At 42.4% G+C, this 19,455-nt stretch overlaps 1 protein-coding gene across 1 annotated transcript; it reads left to right on the top strand.

Moving 5' to 3' along the window:
• Nucleotides 1-3,723: 3,723 nt before the first annotated feature.
• LOC147446584 (uncharacterized) lies at nucleotides 3,724-7,588 on the top strand. Its single transcript, XM_086524726.1, has 3 exons — nucleotides 3,724-3,900; nucleotides 3,984-4,323; nucleotides 7,452-7,588. Exons 1-3 carry the CDS (start codon nucleotides 3,724-3,726, stop codon nucleotides 7,586-7,588), a joined length of 654 nt encoding a protein of 217 aa, XP_086380852.1.
• Nucleotides 7,589-19,455: the final 11,867 nt, after the last annotated feature.

Here is a 19,455-nt window from a genome sequence, read left to right as displayed (position 1 = left end):
TTGCCATGCCTTCCTGCAATGAAAGCAAGCATGCGGTTGTTGGATCCAGAGGGGGAGCTACTCATTTCCAGTTTCTTCTTCACAAAGAAGTGTTTGGAAAGCAGTAGATCTTCTTCAACACTTCTAAAGGAGGTTTCATTAGGACTTGTTTGAGGTCTTCTTGGGCTCTTTAATCTGCCCCAAGCCTAATGACAATGATTAAGTGTGGAGCAATATGAGAAAGCTATTTGGACAAAATCGTTGGGTTTGTCAACCCCTAATTTCTAGGGGTCAAACTTGGAGTCTAGGCTTTTCTTTTTTGTAAATGGACAAGAAAATTGAAAAATATTCAAAAATAAAAGATTTGGGCCTATTTTTTAATACATGGTTGGAATAAACGGGCCACCGTAAAAAAGTGGGCTAGCCCCAAAAGTGCCCCTCCATCATTAATTTGACATTCAAGTCTACTTTTCCCTCCCTCCACTCACTTCTTCTCTCTCTACATACCAAATTTGACCTCTCCTTGCTCTAGAACAAAAAAATCTTGATTTTCACTCTCTCTCCTATTGGAAGAGTACCTTTTTGGCCTCCTCTCTCTACGATCTACCTTCCCCTTATCACCCAAGCTTAGTTCTGGGTTTTGGCTCCTTTTTGGCTATGGAGAGCTTGTAATGTAGACCATTTTCCCCTTCATGGAGGCTTTCCTCTCATGCTTGCACCCGTTCTCCACTCTCATCTTGGGGGCTCACATACATCTTGTGTAGCTTAGTAGCTTCAGCTACCCAAGCTTAGGGTTTAGGGACCTAAGCTTAGTAGCTTTAGCTACCCAAGCTTAGGGTTTAGGGGCCTTCAATTTGTAAGGCTTTAGGGTTAGAGAGATTCAACTTCAGAAGCTTTAGGGTTTAGGGACCTTCAACTTGCAAAGCTTTAGGGCTAAGGGAGATTCAACTTGCACAATGAAGAACCTTGGATACCATGAGTCTTAGGCCTCGTGCAAAGTAGACTCTTTCTACTGCAGCAACAACGAGCAGGATGAAGATGGCCATTGGGTAACCACAAGCTTTGTGACATGCATGTGGGTGACAATGTGGCCAAGCACAAAGGGAGCCCACAAAGTCTCTCGTTGATTCAACATATTGAAGTCCCATCATAGAAATGGTCATATATTGAAGATGAAGTAGGCGGCCAATGGAAGCAAGCAAGTGAAGATACAACACATCTACAAAGCTTCTCAACTATGATCAACGACACCGATCGCAACCGCTTTCCTACTAGTTGTAAGTATTTCTAGTGTTGTTTGTAGCAAACGCTATGCTTTCACATGAAGTCTCTAATGATGAAACTTTGTGGGCATGGTGTTTGGATTGTGCAGATATTTTGTCAATATTTATGGAACTTTTGAGGCTCACCACTTTGAGTTCATCTCATTGGTACATTTCGGATGCACTATGACGGAGCACTTGCTGAACGGTCCATCTTCTTCTTTGATGCAGAGTATGCAATCCCAATGACAAGGAATGGCTACGGGACCTTGAAAACACTTAATCCACCAACTTTGATGGATGTTGATTGGCCAACACCTGACAATACCTCTATTGTATTAACCAAGCGGCGGATTGAAAACAAAATCTTTAATGCAATGAAGTGCACATACGGGTCACATCGAGCAACACTAACATCTTTTATGCCTTTGCATCTATTTGTTTTTTGCTCAAGGTAGATGATGCAAAGGCTCATCTACATTGGACACCTACCATGTGGATTGCTAAGGGTGGAATAGCAATGAATGCCTTCCTTCCATCTGCTTTGGGACTCAAAGATTGTTCAGCACAATGGGGATACCATAAAGTGCACGACTGAGACAAAGAAAATGATCATCCGATACCACATTGAAAATCAACATTTCTCCATTATATTCCCTTATCGGTGATGGAAGCAGACACGAGGTGAATACGAAGCACTCGATTTGGAAATCATCGATATGGAGCAGGTTGAATTGCATGTGTGCAAGCAAGAGGAAGTGTGGGACATGGCCGTCAATGCTGATTGGAATATGGTAAATCTAAGGGAGTACTTGGTGCTAAGGCTTGAGCTCAAGACGGACTACTTGTTTGTAATCAGTGGCAACCCTTTGTGGAAGAGAAAGGAGTAGGCGTTTCTTTGTAAGAGTATTCCCTTCCCTAGATGTATCCATATCAAGAAAACAATTTCCATTGCAATGTAATACTCTCTTATAAATTCAATACATTTTTGTCTCGTTTTGTGATAATGTCTAATTTTCAATTTTAGAAGCGTTAAGCGACTTTAGAGTTGTGGTGGTGTTTGGGCTGCAATACTATGCAGCATAACCCCAAGTTATCCACGGAAGAGAATGTTTAAATTTTAATTACCTCTAAAATTTTAAGTTTTTTAAAAGTGTCTTTTTTTTAATTGTCTCCTTTATAAGTGACTTGCAAGGCCCGTTTTAAAGTCACTTTCTTGTTTTTGAGCTTCTCTATCTTCTCCACTACTAACTTGCTCTATTCATCCCCAAGCATGTGCTATTGTCCCTTGCACTCCGCCAGCAAGAATGGCTACTACTAATCAAGTCCTCGTTGACCAACTCCTTGTGCATGACCTATGACACATGATGGAGAAGCTTAGTGCCATGTTCTAGGTCTCCATTGACATGGAGACTACCATCAAACTGCATGTTGATGCATTTGAAGCGCTTCCATTCTACATGGAGACACACATAGTAGATTACTCCATCAATTTTGAAGATGAAGAAGGTTTGTGGGTGCCGATTGATCTCCTCAAGCACACATTTAGAGTGCCACGTTCTAGGATCCATCGACATGGAGGCTACCATCAAACTGCATGCTGATGCATTTGAAGTGCTTACATTCTACATGAAGACACACATAGCAGAGTTCTCCATCAATTTTGAAGATGAAGAAGGTTTGTGGGTGCCAATTGATCTCCTCAAGCACACATTTAGAGTGCCATGTTCTAGGTATCCATCGACATGGAGGCTACCATCAAACTGCATGCTGATTCATTTAAAGCACTTACATTCTACATGGACACACATAGCAGAGTACTCCATCAATTTTGAAGATGAAGAAGGTTTGTGGGTGCAGATTGATCTCCTCAGGCACACATTTATAAAAGATAGTAGTTTCTACTTCAGATTGGGTAGGGTGCTCAAAGGGCTCACAAAGGAACACTACAGAGATGAGGAGGACAACCTCATAGACCTGGGCATGGGGAACATTGGCATGGAATTTTTGAGGTGGGACATTGTTCTTACTGTGATGGTGATGGAGGAAAGTGGAAAAAGCAAGAGAAAAGGTAAAGCAAGTGAGCGTAAGAAGCAGTCTCTGAGGACTCTTGTAAAGGAGGTGGAGCCCAAAGAGAAGAGGATGTCCAGCCAGGAAGAGGATTCGTGAGCCCTCCTATGTCTCCAAGGCAAGCCTCTTTTGGAAGATGTTGACCAAGACCTACAAGGGGAGGATGTCAAAGATGAGATCCCAGAGCTGCTCTTGCACACCCTGCATCCATATAGTGGATGGTCAATAATTTCTCTTCCTTGACAACATTACCCTCTCCCTTGAGACACATTAGGATGAAGCTCTTTCTGTCCTTGCAATATATGCTGGGGTTCATGATACAAAGAACCCTAGTCACAAGACCAAGTTCCAAGTGGACTACTCCTCTGATCCCCTCATCAACACGCTCGCCTTGCTAGAGGGATATAATTTCATGGATTCCCTTGTGGCGGCAGCTCTACAAACCATTGATGAGGAGAAATATTTCTACAAGAGTGTGCCCAAGAGTAGTTTTGCTCCCCACAATAGTCTCATCTGCTTGGAGCACACTGACCTTGGCACAATTGACATGAACAACAAGAACCTTTGCGAGCAAGATGATGGGACACTAGTAAGTACTCCATTCCTCTCAATTCTCATTGTTATTTCTTAGAATCATAATTCAACATTGTTTCCTTGCAGTCCGCCTTGGAGATGGATCGGTTTGCCCAATGGAAAGGTGGATCTCGCACGGAGGGTGACTCAAAGGATGCCACTCTGTGGCATTATCTCCCAAGCTTCAATGAAGAAATGGTCCTGGTCATCCACAACACGTATACAGACTATGCATCAAGAGAGATGTACAATTGTAGAGCACTAAGCTCTATTTTGGCTGAGTTTCCTATAGCCCTAAATGCGCACAAATGTATTCTTGTAAATAAAGAGGCAGGAATCCATAGTTTTGGTGAGAAAGGGGCCGAAAACCTTTTAGGATATTACACCCTTTGCCTCAGACAAGGAATAACAAACAAAGAAGATATTGTATCATGCATTGGTGAGAAACCATCTTTAAGGAGCCTAGGTCAAGATGCCTTCTATGACCTTGTCAAAAGGCTATTTAGCCACGTGCATTGCACGTCTCAATGTATCTTTGAAATTTAATAAAGTTATCAGCTTGAGTAAAGTTTTTTCTTGATCCATTTGCAAAAGGACCGTAAGAATCACGGGCCTTTTGTGCCCTACCACCGTGAATATGCCGGCAGAAGGAACCGTTTTGTGGCCCCGTGTGCCACGGAACGAGTCCCACCAACATGAACACAACAATGAAAGGAACCGTTCTGTGGCCCTGTGCGCCACCACGAAGCGACTCCACCATGAACATGCCGGTGGAAGGAACCAGTCTGTGGCCTCGTGCGCCATGGAGTGACTCGCTCCAAGACGCATGAGGCCAAGGAATGGTTCCTTCCGTCGGCATGTTCACGGTGGCTGGGCACAAAAGGCATGTGAGCAATAGGATGGGCCACCACATGAAGCCTAATTGCTACTCGTCGGCTAACATCAACCTTGTGAGCGTAGAAACACATGTTGTGAGCATCTTGTGGATATCTATATCAATTCATCGGATTGATTGTGCATCACAAGCCATTTGCGTACTAACATGATGTCTTCTTGCCGTAGGTGAGCCCCACGGGAGGGCCTTTGTGCCCCGCTACCATGAAAATGCCGATCGATGGAGCCACGAAGTGACTTTTCACCTAGGAATGGATCGGCTTTGTTGCCCCAGAATTTTCACTGCAGCGGGGCACAAAGGGCCCATGGGCACCGGGATGGGCCACAACATGACCCCTTATTGCTACTTGCTGGCTAACGTGGACCTCTGAGCAAATTGATTGGAGAAATTGACCCAAGCAACCACATTCAAATACAAAACCAACACTAAATTGCATAGATATGATAATTTGATTGTCAAAACAGTTACATGATAAAGGTGGAAAAGATGCCACTTGCGAAGTTACAATGGCTTTACTATCTAGGTTTTACAAAAGCAATCATCACCACGGAGGAGAAGTGCTAAGGACATATCTGTGGGCTTAATAGTCACACGCTTAGCATGGGCCATTTCCAAAATGGTGCCTTGAAATAGGGATACAATGATATCCTCTGCTCCTTGCTGCAGCGCACCTAGTGCCGCTGCTTGCACCCCTGGTCACATTGTCTGAGTACTCATCCATAATCTCTTTCATGAGTCAAGAAAATGGGACCTTAGGGATTATAAACTCTGTACTCTTCTGGTACTTGTGAATTTCACGCAATGCACATGTGCTAGGTCTCTAGTGATGCTTCTTCTTGAGAGATGGTGGTGGTGGTGGAGGCTTGGCAGTGGAAGCCTGGGGACATTATCGTTGCGGTACTTCTTGCACGTCTCATCACACTGGTTGGCCTCCTGTGAAATTTGTGGAGGATTCTTCCTCTTCTTCATCATTTTCCCTTTTGGTGCATGACTACTTTCACTTGCTTCTTCAGCTAGGGGTTGTTAGGCCTTCTTTGGACTCTTCTAGGGCAGCTTCTTGGGGCTCTTTTGGGTGGCCCTATTGGCCCTTTTATCCTCTTGTCTCTTCTTTGCTTATTCTCTCTCTCTCTCTCTCTCTCTCTCTCTCTCTCTCTCTCTCTCTCTCTCTCTCTCTCTCTCTCTCTCTCTCTCTCTCTCTCTCTCTCTCTCTCTCTCTCTCTCTTGCAAGGCGGCTTGCCTCTTCCACCCTTGCCCTCCATCGTTCTTCTTCCCTCCTCTTCTCGTCTTGCAAGAACTTCTCAAAGGCTTCTTGAATCATGCTATTACAAACCTTTTCTATGAGCTCGAACACCTGCTCATCCGCGAGTAGTTGTGAATCTGTGTGAGGCCTCTGCTCCCGACGTCTCTTGTACTTTGTAGTGATCTCTATGTTTAAAACCTCAACAATCTTGTCACATGGGTATCGTCATTCTTGGAGCGCCTTATAAGTCCTCTTTGCCTTTGCAATCGGATACTTCTCTTCCTATTCATAAAACTCTTGCTCCTTTAACTTCTGGGTATCTTGTTGATTCCGATCAAAAATTGTTTGCTCTTGAAGCTCGCTCTTGGCCCATAGGTGCTCTACCTCTATGTTCAGGTGTTGTAGCTGCTAGATGTTGGGTATCACTGACCTCTAAGCATGTGGGATTGGATCAAGACAATTAGAGAGCTGCTCAATTGTGATGTTGGCCAAGTTTTTTGGGATGTTGTTGGTTTCCTGGTTTGTTGTTTCCTAGTTGCTGGTTTCCATGGCTGGAGGTGAGAGTAGGAGGAGGAGACGAGAGAGAGAGAGAGAGAGAGAGAGAGAGAGAGAGAGAGAGAGAGAGAGAGAGAGAGAGAGAGAGAGAGAGAGAGAGAGAGAGAGAGAGAGAGAGAGAGAACTCACAAACTTATAAAATACTTTTAAAAACTCAGTTTGATATTTATAGGATCCAACTTTTAAAAAAATTACTATTTCTCATTAATATGCTCCAAAAAGTGAAAATGATAAACTTTACTGCGTGAGAAGCCACGCACGCCCTACTCTTTGTCAATTTCTTTGCCACACCAATGCTCTCTTGCATGCAATTGACCTATGGTATCCTTACGTTCTTTGGGCACTCACCACTTTCATAATATGGTGCCTAAGAGACAAGTTTCCCACTGCCCTTTGCTTCTTCCTACCGGTTAGTGCACCGAAGAACCAATTGAACATCTCACGAAATGCGTTGCTAAAAATCTTGCCACCATCATGCTGAGTGATCTTAAAATTCATAGCCTTTGCCTGATAGTGTGATCTTTCTGTTGAGGTAAAGGCATTGCACCTTTGCCAGAGGCCGAACGCCCCGTAACTGGCCACCCACTGTATGCACATACACATTCCCTATTTTTTATATACAAAAAGAATAAGGATCTCCTCACCATGTTCTTGGAGGTTACTCCACCCACATAGTGTGTCTTCTACTCTTCTCCTCCCTCGCACTCCGCACGCACCATGCATCACTTTTGCACCTAGTGCTCTCCAAGTGGTATCAAAGCTTCGATTTTGTGTGGGTGTAGTGCGACGATTGAGTCGACAGATTCACAACGATAACCGCATTGATGGTAGTAGATTCAAGAGAAGGGAGAAGCTTGGCAATGTGTGCACATCACAGGTTTGCGAGCGGTTTTGCTCGTGTACATGGAAGCTTCTACATCGGCATTGTGTGGACATAGAATGGGCACAGCTTGCACTGCAAGAGAAGCACAGATTGGAGATCTGAGCTTAAGCATGTATATTCAGCTTGTATAGTGCTTGTGTAGCAAGCCATTGCTGAATTTTTCCGAGAAGAAACAGGAGCAGGAAGTGCTGCAGCTCGTTTTTGGTTTTTTAGCTCTGGAAATAGTGTTTTGTGCATATCTCCGTCATACAGAGTCGGATAGATATAATCCAAGAGTCTAGGTTAGGGTTATGGCACATTTTGGATGTGATGGTGGTTTTCATTTTCTAAAATTCTAATCAAAATTACAGTAGGTGTAACAACAACAAGTTTGTTGTAATGGAAATGGCCTAATAACTTGTAGAATAGCGGAATCAAGAGAATTAGAGTGAGCAACTTTGTGATATTACTTTGAGAGCATAGAGGATGAACTTAATTAGTAGTAGCAACTTAATCATAACACTTGATTAAATAGGCATTAATAATACTTTTGCAAGAGAGAGAGTTTAGAGAACATGACAACAGTTGAGGACCGGATTTATGTGGAGCCGGTCCCCCCTCCAATAGGCATTTGTATTATAGATTCTCCCATCAAGGGAGACTTGGTACAATACAATTTTTGTGTTCCTTGAGACCTCTTTGGCGGTATGAAGAAGGAAGCTTCATACACCAAGCTGTTACTTAAGAGCAACAATCAATCTTAGCTTGAAAACAATCAAGAACTTGTGAACATCATTAATCCTTGTGTTCCCTAAATCATTTGAATGCATGAAGATGTAAACTTTTATGCATCAACTTGTGCCCAAAGTAACAACTAATCTACTTTGCAATAACAATTAATCTACTTGCTTTAAGTGATTAATCTACTTGCAATAATCCATTAGCCTTCTTGCAATAAGCATAACATAAACTTTGTAGAAAGCATTAACTATCCCAAGCCTCAGTCCCAAGACCTCAAACACCTTCAAAGGTGTTTGAGGTCATTCCCTGCTAGCTCTCTCCACCTTCAAAGGTGGAGAGAGCTAGCAGGGAATGAGGGTAGGGAAGAGGAAGAAGAAGTATTCCATAGGAGAAAGAAATAGTTCCTCACTTATCACCACTCTTCTTGCTTAGCATACTTAATAGCATAGAAATGAAGATGGAGAAGATGGAAATCTTAAGCATTGAAGCATAGCTCTTGGTTGGATTTGCACTCCATAGCCAAGAGTGTTGGTGTAGGCTCTCAACCTCTACTTGCTTGGAGGAGGAGAGCAAGCTCTTGCACTTTGCACGTTGCATAATGAGAGTGTGTGTGAGTATGTGGGGGAGAGTATACCCCCTAACAAACCCCCTAGCTTGCTTTGGTAGACCCCCCCTTGTAGCTCATGCTTGAAGCTCATTGGACCCCTCCAGGCCTAGCCAATCACAAGCAAGAGGCATTACAAGCAACAAGGGTAGCCTTGGGACAAGTGTCCCCCTTTCCCCTTTGAAAGAGAGGACTTGATAAATGCAAAGACAATTAATTAAATCTCCTAAATTATCATTGGACCCCTTGGGTGGCCAACCAATAGGCTTCAGGCACACCATGAGTGCAACATTAGGAGGAGGAACTTGACAAGTGTCCCTTTTGCTTTCTTTGCACCGTGCATGCCTTGTGTGAGTGTGTGGGTGTTCTCTCGCATCCCCCCTCATGTAGGGCTCGCCCCCTCCTTGTAAGGATTAGATCTTTGACTTTTAACACCTCAAGCCCCTCAGGCTTAGGCCGAGTTCCCACTACAAGCTTGGCCCTTAAGCACTTCAAACTTGGGCTGGGTTCTCACCTCAAGTACAACCCTAGCATCTCAAGCACCTCAAGCATCTCAATCATCAAACACCTCAAGCATCTCAAGCACCTCAGTCATTAAGCACCTCAAGCACCTTAAGCTTGGGCTGGGTTCCCACCTCAAGCAGCCCTAGCTTACCTAAGGTCAAAGGACTTTTAAAATAACTATTGGACGTCTTCAATGAAGCTAACCCTAAGGTCTTATGCTCCATTGATTAGTCTTGCTCTTTGATAGAACATCTCTAATTTGGTCCCCTTTACCATTGGCCCCGTGTTGAGATAGATCTATAAGCACATCTCAATATCTTAACCCTTGTTCCCATTTATTCTCCCACATTAAGTGACCAGTTTAATATGAGAAAATCATTTGGGTTGGTTAGATATTAGTTTTTATGACATTACGTCTCCCTTGAAATCATAGTCGTTCTTGACTATGAGGTAGAAGAGATAAAGCCTTAGTCATTAGTAAATATTACTTAGTGGGTAGAGGATCCCTTTTTACCCTACGACATCTTTCCAAGATGGATGACTAATCCATTTGGTGCTTGGGAGACATAGCTGCCACAAGCATGTTTGATCTTTAGTCCATTTCATTCTCCCAAAGTAGAGTGACAAATTCTACTTGGTGTTTGAGAGACGTCGTCATCACAAACATGATTCTAAGCATGCGTACTTCTTAAAATTTGTGCACAAAAACATAAAGAGAGAGTCTTATAAGACAAAAACATTGATAATTAAAAATGCATTTCTTTTACATTTTCTTACACTTCTGTGTCATTAACAAGGTTCATATTATCCTTAAGCTATGTTCTTTGCATGCATTTAGCATCTTTGAAAGGATAATGCTTAAATTAAATAAGATACTGTCAGTAATCTTACCATTTCTTAATACCTTGTCTTCATGTCAAAGGATGAACTTGGTTTGGAGCTCCTCTTCGTCATCCTCGATCTCTGGTGGGCCTCTCTTGGTGGCTCTCCTTTATAAGTCTTGAATAGGCTCTCATGAAAAATATTATGTATGAGCCAGTAGTCGGGCTAATTTAATTGATAAGAGATCTTATGGATGGGCTTGAAAATTTAGAAGGGGCCATAGTATCTGAGTGCTAGATTTGCATAATACCTTTAGTGGCCCATAGGATTTTTGCGTGGAATTTGTCTTAGATGAGCCTTGGGGAGGTTTAGTAAGACTTTTTCTTTTTTCTTTAAAGGCTAAGTATCTTTTGTGCTTAGTAGCAACATCCCCTTTTTCCTTTATAGTGAAGGCTAAGGCTCTTTTGTGCCTAGTGGCAACAACCTCTTTTGCCTAGCTATTAGATGGATATAGCCTCTTTAACCTTATAAAAAGATTCATTTTGATCTTGGCTATACTCATTTGTAATGAAGATCTTCCTAGGTACCTTATGCTACAAGGGACTTTTGGGTCTTCTATTTTTAACTTTAAAAGGTACTATCACGGTAGAAGTATGTTCAATGTCATTAGAGACATACTATTGATAGTGTAAGTAGTTCTCCCATTTTGAGCGTTGATCTACTTCCAATCATAGGCTTTTAGTAGATCAAGAATCATTAGTTTAGCTATTTTCCTTTTGGCCATCCATTGGAAATAATTAGAATATATTACTAATGAGAATAACAAGAGTGCTTGGGTGGAAAGAGCAACAAAAAGTATAACACCTAGTAGGCTGAGAAAAAGAGGATTAATCTAGTTCCGATAGAGACTCTACCAAAAATTAGCGGTCATGGTAGGATTTCTATCCGACGCAATTAGATGTTGGCAAGCCATGGTCCCTTTATCATACTTCGTCTTTTGGTATAGCATACATTTTGAAACATACTCTTGTATGTTCTCGTTTCTTGGTAAGCCAATACAAGTATGCTTCTATTCCTAGATGAGTAGGTTTGAATACTTGTTTGCCCCGCATATGGGAGGAGTATGGGAAGTGATTAAGACATAGCCTATTGAGGTATGGAAGATAACCATCCTCTAAAGTGAATGGTTCTTTTTTCTTCCGTTTGTAAAGGCTATTACCATATTCCTAAAGTCTGGGTTAGTAGCATATTTAACTATAATAAAAGATGGTTCATTGTAAGTTGATATTGTTACCCTATCTGCTCTTGGGCATTGTGAAAGTGCATTGAGCAATATAAAAAAATAAATTTCAAAAAGAAACTCGCCCACCTCCTTTGTTTGTTGGATAGCTTGGTTTGCATCATGGATGGAGTCCTCAAGAAGTACTTCCATGCTCCTAGCTCCTTTTGTATATGCCTAACATTCGCTCATTGGATTGATTCTTGTATGCTATGGCATGCCCTTGTTGATAGCAATCACCCAAGCATTACATTGGACCTCAAATAGCTTTGAGAGATCCCGTGGTGTAAGCATGAGTTGAGAAATAAGCTTCTCTTTGAACTTTTCAAAAGCATTTTGCTCTTTTGTAGTCCAACATTCTTTTTTTTTCTTAACTCATGTATTGGACCAATTTTAAGCATAAGTTTTTCCTATGAAGCTTCTATTGCATGCACTCATACCTTTAGAGCTTCATATCTCATGTAGATTCCTTGGATTAGGCCATCCTTTTATTACCTCTACCTTTTGTGGATCCATACAGATACCACTTTTAGAGATAATGTGACCTAGTTATTGAATCTCTTGAAACAAAAATCACTTTTCTTTTGATTAGAAGAAAGCCTAATCTCTCTCAGAACTTACCAGTTCATGCTATTGCCTCTTGATCTCCTCTTGTTGAGCTTATGAAGCTCAATAAGGAGGCTTATTAGGCAGTGAGCTTCGTGGTAGAAACCCCATTGCATGGCCATTGTCCCCTCATTGTGGAGATAGCTCACGGGAATATCATTAATAAAAAAAATTTGGAATCCATTGAGGAATTTAGACAACTCTAATTCCTCTTGATTCCCATCTTTTTTTATTATTACTGGTTGAAACATTAAATTCATTTACAGACTTTCTAACAGAAATCATGTATATGAAAATAGAGCTTTTCATTAACTTGTCAAAAGCATGTATATTTACAAGGGATCGGGTGCTACTCGACTCATAAACATGTATGTACATGTCGTTTTTTTCCTAGCATAGGAAAAACAAAAGCCTTTTGCTATGACATTCCTCTTTTGGAGTTTCAACCATAGAAACTCAAGGCGGCTCGTTGCGTGCATTCTTTGGGGAAAAGCACGATAGGCATGCCCTTGCTACCCACACTTGTAGCATTTGTTATCCTTACAATAACACTCTAGCTCTTTTGGAGAGAGTCTATTCTTACCTTTGTAGACTCCTTTCTCCTTGATTTTGTTATCATTGTTGCTAGTTTTTCCTTTGGAGGAAGTTTGAGCATTTATTCTCCCTCTAGACTCATTTTGATCCTTCACTTCCATGAGCTTAAAATTTCTCTTAACCCCTTGTTGGAAATCAATTTGAGAGGCGACCATAGTGTGATGTATGATGGCCGATATGGTCCTAGGCCTTTGCGAGTTAACATACTCAGCCATTGCTTCAGAAAGACCCTCATAGAATTGTTGCTTTTGCTCACCAAAGTCTATCTTTTTGTAGACAGTGGTTTTGAGATGTAAACCCCAAAACTTATCTACATACTTGTGAATAGACTCATGAGAGAGAAGCTTCAAGCTGCGCCATTTAGTAAGCACTTTCTCCTTTGCATCGCTTGCAAGGAATTACTTCATGATGGAAACTCATAGACTTTTCCATGTCTTTGGGGCTTTGCCGTTGCGTCGAAGGCTAGTCCACCATTGTCGAGCTGATTTTTGGAAGTGCATAGCTACATGGTGTAGCTTGGAGGACTCTGTGAAGCCCTCGTCTCTAAAGGCCACATCATATTGTTGGATGAAGGCCAACACTTTGTTGGTAGCACCAAAGGTGCCATCATAGGTGAGAAAAGAGATACTCTTTCCTCCCTGCTTGAACTTCTTGAGCTTTTGCGACCTTTGCTAGGTAGGGTAAGATTTGCAATGTCCTCCCCTCTTGTATTCTCTAGGAGAATAGTCGTAGCTTTCATCATAAGAGGAGGAAGGTGAAGAAGAAGGAGAGGAGGGTGACCTCTTCCTTGGTTTCCTCTCTTCCCTTTCAAGGTGACAAGGAGAAGGACTATGGTTTGAAAATTTCCTCTTGGGAGGAGTTGGCGATCGTCTAGACCGTCCTCTTTTTGGAGCCACGTCTTCAAAGGAACTTAGGGATTCAGTGCTTTCTCGTTCCTTGGATTCCTCCTCTCGTATGGGAGAGAGCCTTCTTTTGGGAGTCTCTTCAAGAGGCTTCCTAAGCTCTCTCGTATGGGAGAGCCTTCTTTTGGGAGTCTCTTCAAGAGGCCTCCTAAGCTCTCTCTCCTCTTGGAGAGGAAGGGAAATCCCATAAGCATGAAGTTGTTGGTGGGTAAATTCGGCTTGCAAGGTAGGGTTACCCATGGCTTGCTGCAACCTAGTAACAAAGTAATCAACAAACATGGGGGGATTATCTTTAGCACCTTATTGTGCAAAATCAAAGCTATCATTGTTCATTCTACTCTCTTGGTTATTGTCAACCATGTTAATTAAACTTGTATGTCTACTTATTGTACTTTTTGGCAATTCAAAACTTTAGATGCTACTCCTCTTAGCCTTTGAAAATTTGGCTCTTAAGTATCTACACCCATGGCTCAAAGTGGTTAATTATAGAGAGAAGTGGAGTTGGTCTAACATAGCAGAGTTTCCAAGGGTTAGCTCCTTTCGGACTTCTTATGACTCAATAATGGTAAATGAAATGACATGCTAATCTCAACCTAGCCATGCCCTATATAGGCCCTTGGCCTGCTAAATATAGGGACCCACTTGACTGCATGTCCATCCTGGCCCTTGGCTGTAACTGGTCCTACCCTTGTCCTGACATTACTCCCCCCTTGGAGAATCGTTTTCGTCCATGAAAACACAAGTGATGGTATCTTCATAAGAACACTAAGGTCTGCTGCAGTTTGAAACTGATGCTTGTCAAAAACCGTGCTTGTCTCGTCGAAAGCCGTGGGTTGTCGTCCTAGGGCGATGCCTTTGCTGATAGCACTTTGCATGGTTGCCTTCGTGTGTTTGATCAATGAAAGTCGAATGGCATGAAGCCCCACCTGGCGTGGATCCCAAATTGTGTCAACCTTGGGCGCCTTGCATAGTCTGTTGCATGTCAGTGTATGCAACCTTGGGTGCTGATTTTGAGGAGATTACTGCTGGTTGATGATTTCGAAGAGCTACTGCTGCTGCAAATTGAGTGGGGGGAACCCCTCCTTGTAATGTCCAAGGGGTGGCCAAATGTAAAGGCCAACCCTAAAAATAAAAAAATAAAAAAATAAAAAAACAAAAAAACGTTAATTTTTCTTGTCGGAGCGATGGCTCTGCTGCGCGATGCCGAAACGAAGGAGACAACGCAGTATGGGGCAGCGGGGCTTGCCATGCTTTGGTTCTTTGACAAAGTTTCTTCAGCAGGCCCATGCGATCCCTGCTAGGCTAACCTGGCGAGATTTAACTCTGCTCGAAAATCATCCTTACCCACTCCAAGGGCGCCTGCCCACGGCCGACTGCTAGGCGAGATTCCCGACATGGCTTCATCCCCTTCCTTGCACGTCCTTCCTCTTCCTCAAGCGGCATGCAATTTCTTGCATGCCCATGAAATCGAAGCGTTTTTCTCCACAAATTCCAGCACCTCTCTTGGCTTTCCTCCATGAAGAAAAAGAGAGAGAGAGAGAGAGAGAGAGAGAGAGAGAGAGAGAGAGAGAGAGAGAGAGAGAGAGAGAGAGAGAGAGAGAGAGAGAGAGAGAGAGAGATAAACATGCCTTGAGGGAAAGAGATATCCATGCCTTGTCCTCCGCCATGGTATCAAGAGGCAGTAGCTGCACTGTGTGCATTGCTTTCTAGTGAAAGGGCAAGAGGACTGGAACATGCTAATCTTCACCCAACCATGCCCTATATAGGCCCTTGGCCTGCTAAATATAGGGACCCCCTTGACTTCATGTCCATCCTGGCCCTTGGCTGTGACTGGTCCTACCCTTGTCCTGACATTACTCCCCCCTTAAGAAGAGTTTTTGTCCTCGAAAACAAAAGTGGGGAACTTCTTCTTAAGAACACTAATGTTTTCCCAAGTGGCATCCCTCATGGATCCAGCTGTTTGGTTGCCCAGAACACGGTTCCATGGGAGGTTCAATGAAACCAAGAGTAACATCTTGATTTTCCACATTGTTGTCCATTTGCAATCATCTAGTGTGTAGACTCCATTTAAAACGCACATGAGCATGCTAAATGAGTTATACAACCCCACCCTAACGAGTGTCAAGGTTGAGAACCTGACTTATACATGAAGAGACTACCTAGTCGCAACATGCGTTAACTGATAGTAAGTAAACTCCAAGAAGAGCAATAAATGCTTATTACTTGGATTGCTTGGTACTAATGTACGCACTTTGCATATCTTTTAGCCCATTGTAATCTGCCTATCCCCTTGGATACTGACAATACTGAGGTGTGTTTCCCTCACGGTTTACTAACAGTCGTCCCAGATGACTGGTAAATGGGGAATCACAGTAGTGTATGACATTGGTGAGGAATCAACAATGTCCAAAATAACCATCGTGGTTAACTTGAAAAAATCCACAAACACCCAAACCGAGCCATGACCTCTATTGGTGATTAGTAGACCGAAAAGTAATCTCATAGAGATAGTGCACATAGAGTGCAAAATGCTTCATAAGCAACAACTTGAGAATATGCATGCCGTTCCAAATCAGCCTTTGCTAAACACTAGGGCCCATAACACCTAGTGTGCATGCATTTAGCAAGAAACAGATCCGAACCTGTATATCCATGGTGATCTTTGCCAATACTTATGGAAAATGTGATGCACGTAGCACACATTAAAAAAGAATGTAAATAGTTCTGAAAAGAGACTAAATACTTTCAGTTGCAATCTTTTGCAAGCCTTGCTGAAATGTCTGAATGGCAATAGAAGGTGAAACATTGATCACTTCTAGGTACAGACAATGAAACTTTTTCATTAAAACTTAGAGCCTTGCTATATGTATAAACAACCATCTGTAATGTTGTTTAGCAATACTTGTAGTTGAACAAAGTCATTCTAAGTATCCGACAATTTTTGACCCCACTGAAATTGCTCCTGATACGTTGTGCTAAAAATGGTCTAGAAAACAGATTTGACTAGCACCTAGGGACTTTGTCGTGACACATTTTTGAAATAATGGCGCCAGTGTCAGTCCAGAGACTCATATTCTCCACATGTGGAATATGTCTCATGTAAGGATGTGTAAAAAAGAACATCCTTCAAGTACAAGATGTACTTGTGTGTGGAGGTAACTCTAAACAGACTGTGACAAGAGTGAGAGGGGAACCTCATTCATTGCTCCACACTGGCTAAACCGAACTCCTTGAGTTGCTAGACCATGTTGTATCCCATGTGACAACATGTGCCAAATCGAATCCTACAAGTGGATTCATAACAACATTATTGTACTTTGGTCACTACGGCCCAAAATACTTATTTTGACATGCCCTTGGCATGGCCGTGGGGATTGAACTGAAAGTTCAGTTACTCGTATTCAAATGCACAGGAGTACATCTCCCCCCTGTGAAAAAACGAAGCAACATTGCACTAGGAACCCTCGGTGTTGCCTTTGCAATCGAAACCCATTGGGTAGAATCTACGTAGTCAAACCCCTTGGTAAGACCCTTTGTAGAAACTTCTCACCTAGCAGGTAACAATAACCATTTTAGTTAACCGTGCATACAATGACGAGAAGCAACTTGAAAATTTGAATTTTTCCGCTACTACGTGGTAGATTGCGGATTTCTCTCCTTGATGTATAGTGGCAAAGATGAAACTGTGATCCTCCATGACCATGGGATGATTTAATAAGCACCCGCAAAATTGTACCCCAAAAATGGGATGCCATAGACACTCGTAGTGCTATAGAGAGAGCAAGAAATCCACACAAGTGAGATGCCTAGCTCGTATCAACAGCCATGCTGTCCCAACTGTTTGCTGACTATAGACCCCATGGTATAGATCAGCTGATGTAAGTGTAAGAGTATCGAGAACTCAACTTGAGCATTGCACTAGAAACATATAGTGCAAAAATGACACCCTAGACATCCATACTGACAAGACTCTTACTTGTCTAGTAATGTCGATGTGTACTTCCCTGGGTAGAGCTGTTCGATCTTGAAAACAATCACCCAAAGAATGCCAATAGGTAGGTCTTATCCTTGGCCTGACAATGGCTCTTAGCCAATGTAGCTCATAGCCATGATGCAAATTAGTGTTCAATGGACAAAGCGATGAATACTAATTTGAGTAGCATCTTAGTCACATGGTAGCTAAGAGGTAGAGCACCTTGGCTCAGGTTGACTCATGAGAAAAACATGTATCAAAAGCTTCTTAGAATATTTTCATTATTCCCGTAAAGAGAGAGAGAGAGAGAGAGAGAGAGAGAGAGAGAGAGAGAGAGAGAGAGAGAGAGAGAGAGAGAGAGAGAACAAGAGCATGCTGGGCTGAGGAACTTTCCTTAAGGTTTTAGAGCGTGTACCCAAGCTATCTGCCCTTACGCATATTATGCCTAAATTGGAGCTTATCGTATAAGCATTCCATAGTTTGTCGTTATGACGCTCTCATCAAGAGAGGTAACAGAAAAAGAGAAAACTCATTCTGACCCACCTACCATGCAGGGGTTGTGATTGTATGAGGACTACTTAGCCTTAGCACTTTGCCCATAAAATAAGTCCTAGATTTAGGTTCCTTTTAATGTTGTTGTGTGTTGATAACAACCAACAATCATATTAATCCACTTAGTCTGACCTTGACAGAGTTGCGAGTGATAGCGGGAGCATAATGCATGAAGCGGTAGAAGTGAATCCACCTCACTAGCATGCCTTGCATGCAGAATTGTAAGCCCTTGCGGAGAGTGATGGCCTCAACCGTGAGAACCAAAACCATAAGTGCCTTGCAAAGTTTAGACTCGTAGGGATTTTGTGAGCTGATATTCCCTATTTTTGTCAGTTACTCAAACTCTGCTTCCTATAAAATTGCCGAAGCACTGGTTGTTGCTGTAACCAGTTGGCCCGATATTCCATGAAAGAAAACTCGCTTAGAAAATGGCACATAGCCATACCTGTTGCACGAGTGGGGTCTGTTGTATGTAAAGGAAGTCCCTTGTATCAGATACGCCCGTCTGTTTCTCATGAAATAACTTGCTGGCATATTGTCAAGTTCGTCCCAAGTTTGTATGCTCATAGAAGAAGCCAAACATGGAAGTCTTGTCTTTGCATGATACTTTTTAGTAGACCCAATTTGGATGCTACCATGCCTTAGAGCTACTGATACTCTTGCTCATATACAAATGTCCTATTGAAAGAAAGTCGATCTTGTCAGGCAATCACAAACAATCGACCTTGTCAAATTGTACAATGTATTGAAAAAAAAAAAATATTTTTTTTTTGGCAAAATATGTACCTCGTACCTGCTTGGCTTGATTACGGAGACAAGCCCTAACAATTTGCTTTGACAACTTCTTGAAAGTCATGAATGGGTGGTCCTGTCGAGCACCTGCTTCCTCCTTCATCAAGATTAGCAACATGCCGTGCCGATCAATATGAGATCCTCAAGCACGACCATGCGTTGACCTTTGCCATGCATGAATGAGGACATTGCTCCCTCAAGCCGTGCTTGAGTGTGAGTTGACGTTGCTCATCGTGTTTGTAGAAAAACAAAAACAAACATGCTTTTGGGAATGCTCATGAGCCTTGCCGATGCCGTCATAGTTGAAATTGTACAAGCATGGAAAAGAAAATTTCAGGCAAAATACATACCTGCTAAAGTACTCGCATCGACTTGCCTGATAGTGTTTGCCTTACATGCCATTTGTCCTTGACAGACACTGTGAGATTTGTCCTTGACAAACATCCCTTGAAACAAACTCCCTTTTCGCCATAATTCAGGGTCTTGAAGCTTTCTTGTACTAATCTTTTGGCCCGTTGATGCGAGGAATAATCACAAGCCTTGCTTGTATGACGAGAGCATGTAATTTAAAAAGTTGGCAAACACAATCGAAAGTTATTTCGTACCTTATAATGTACGTGTATCAACGTGCCTCAAACCCAGTGTCGACA

The sequence above is a fragment of the Adiantum capillus-veneris genome, chromosome 12 (assembly GCF_014529385.1).
Source record: "Adiantum capillus-veneris isolate H3 chromosome 12, ASM1452938v2, whole genome shotgun sequence".
In the NCBI taxonomy this organism is placed as follows: domain Eukaryota; kingdom Viridiplantae; phylum Streptophyta; class Polypodiopsida; order Polypodiales; family Pteridaceae; genus Adiantum; species Adiantum capillus-veneris.
The sequence above is the reverse complement of the archived record's forward strand: the minus strand, read 5'-3'. Positions and strand labels throughout refer to the sequence as shown.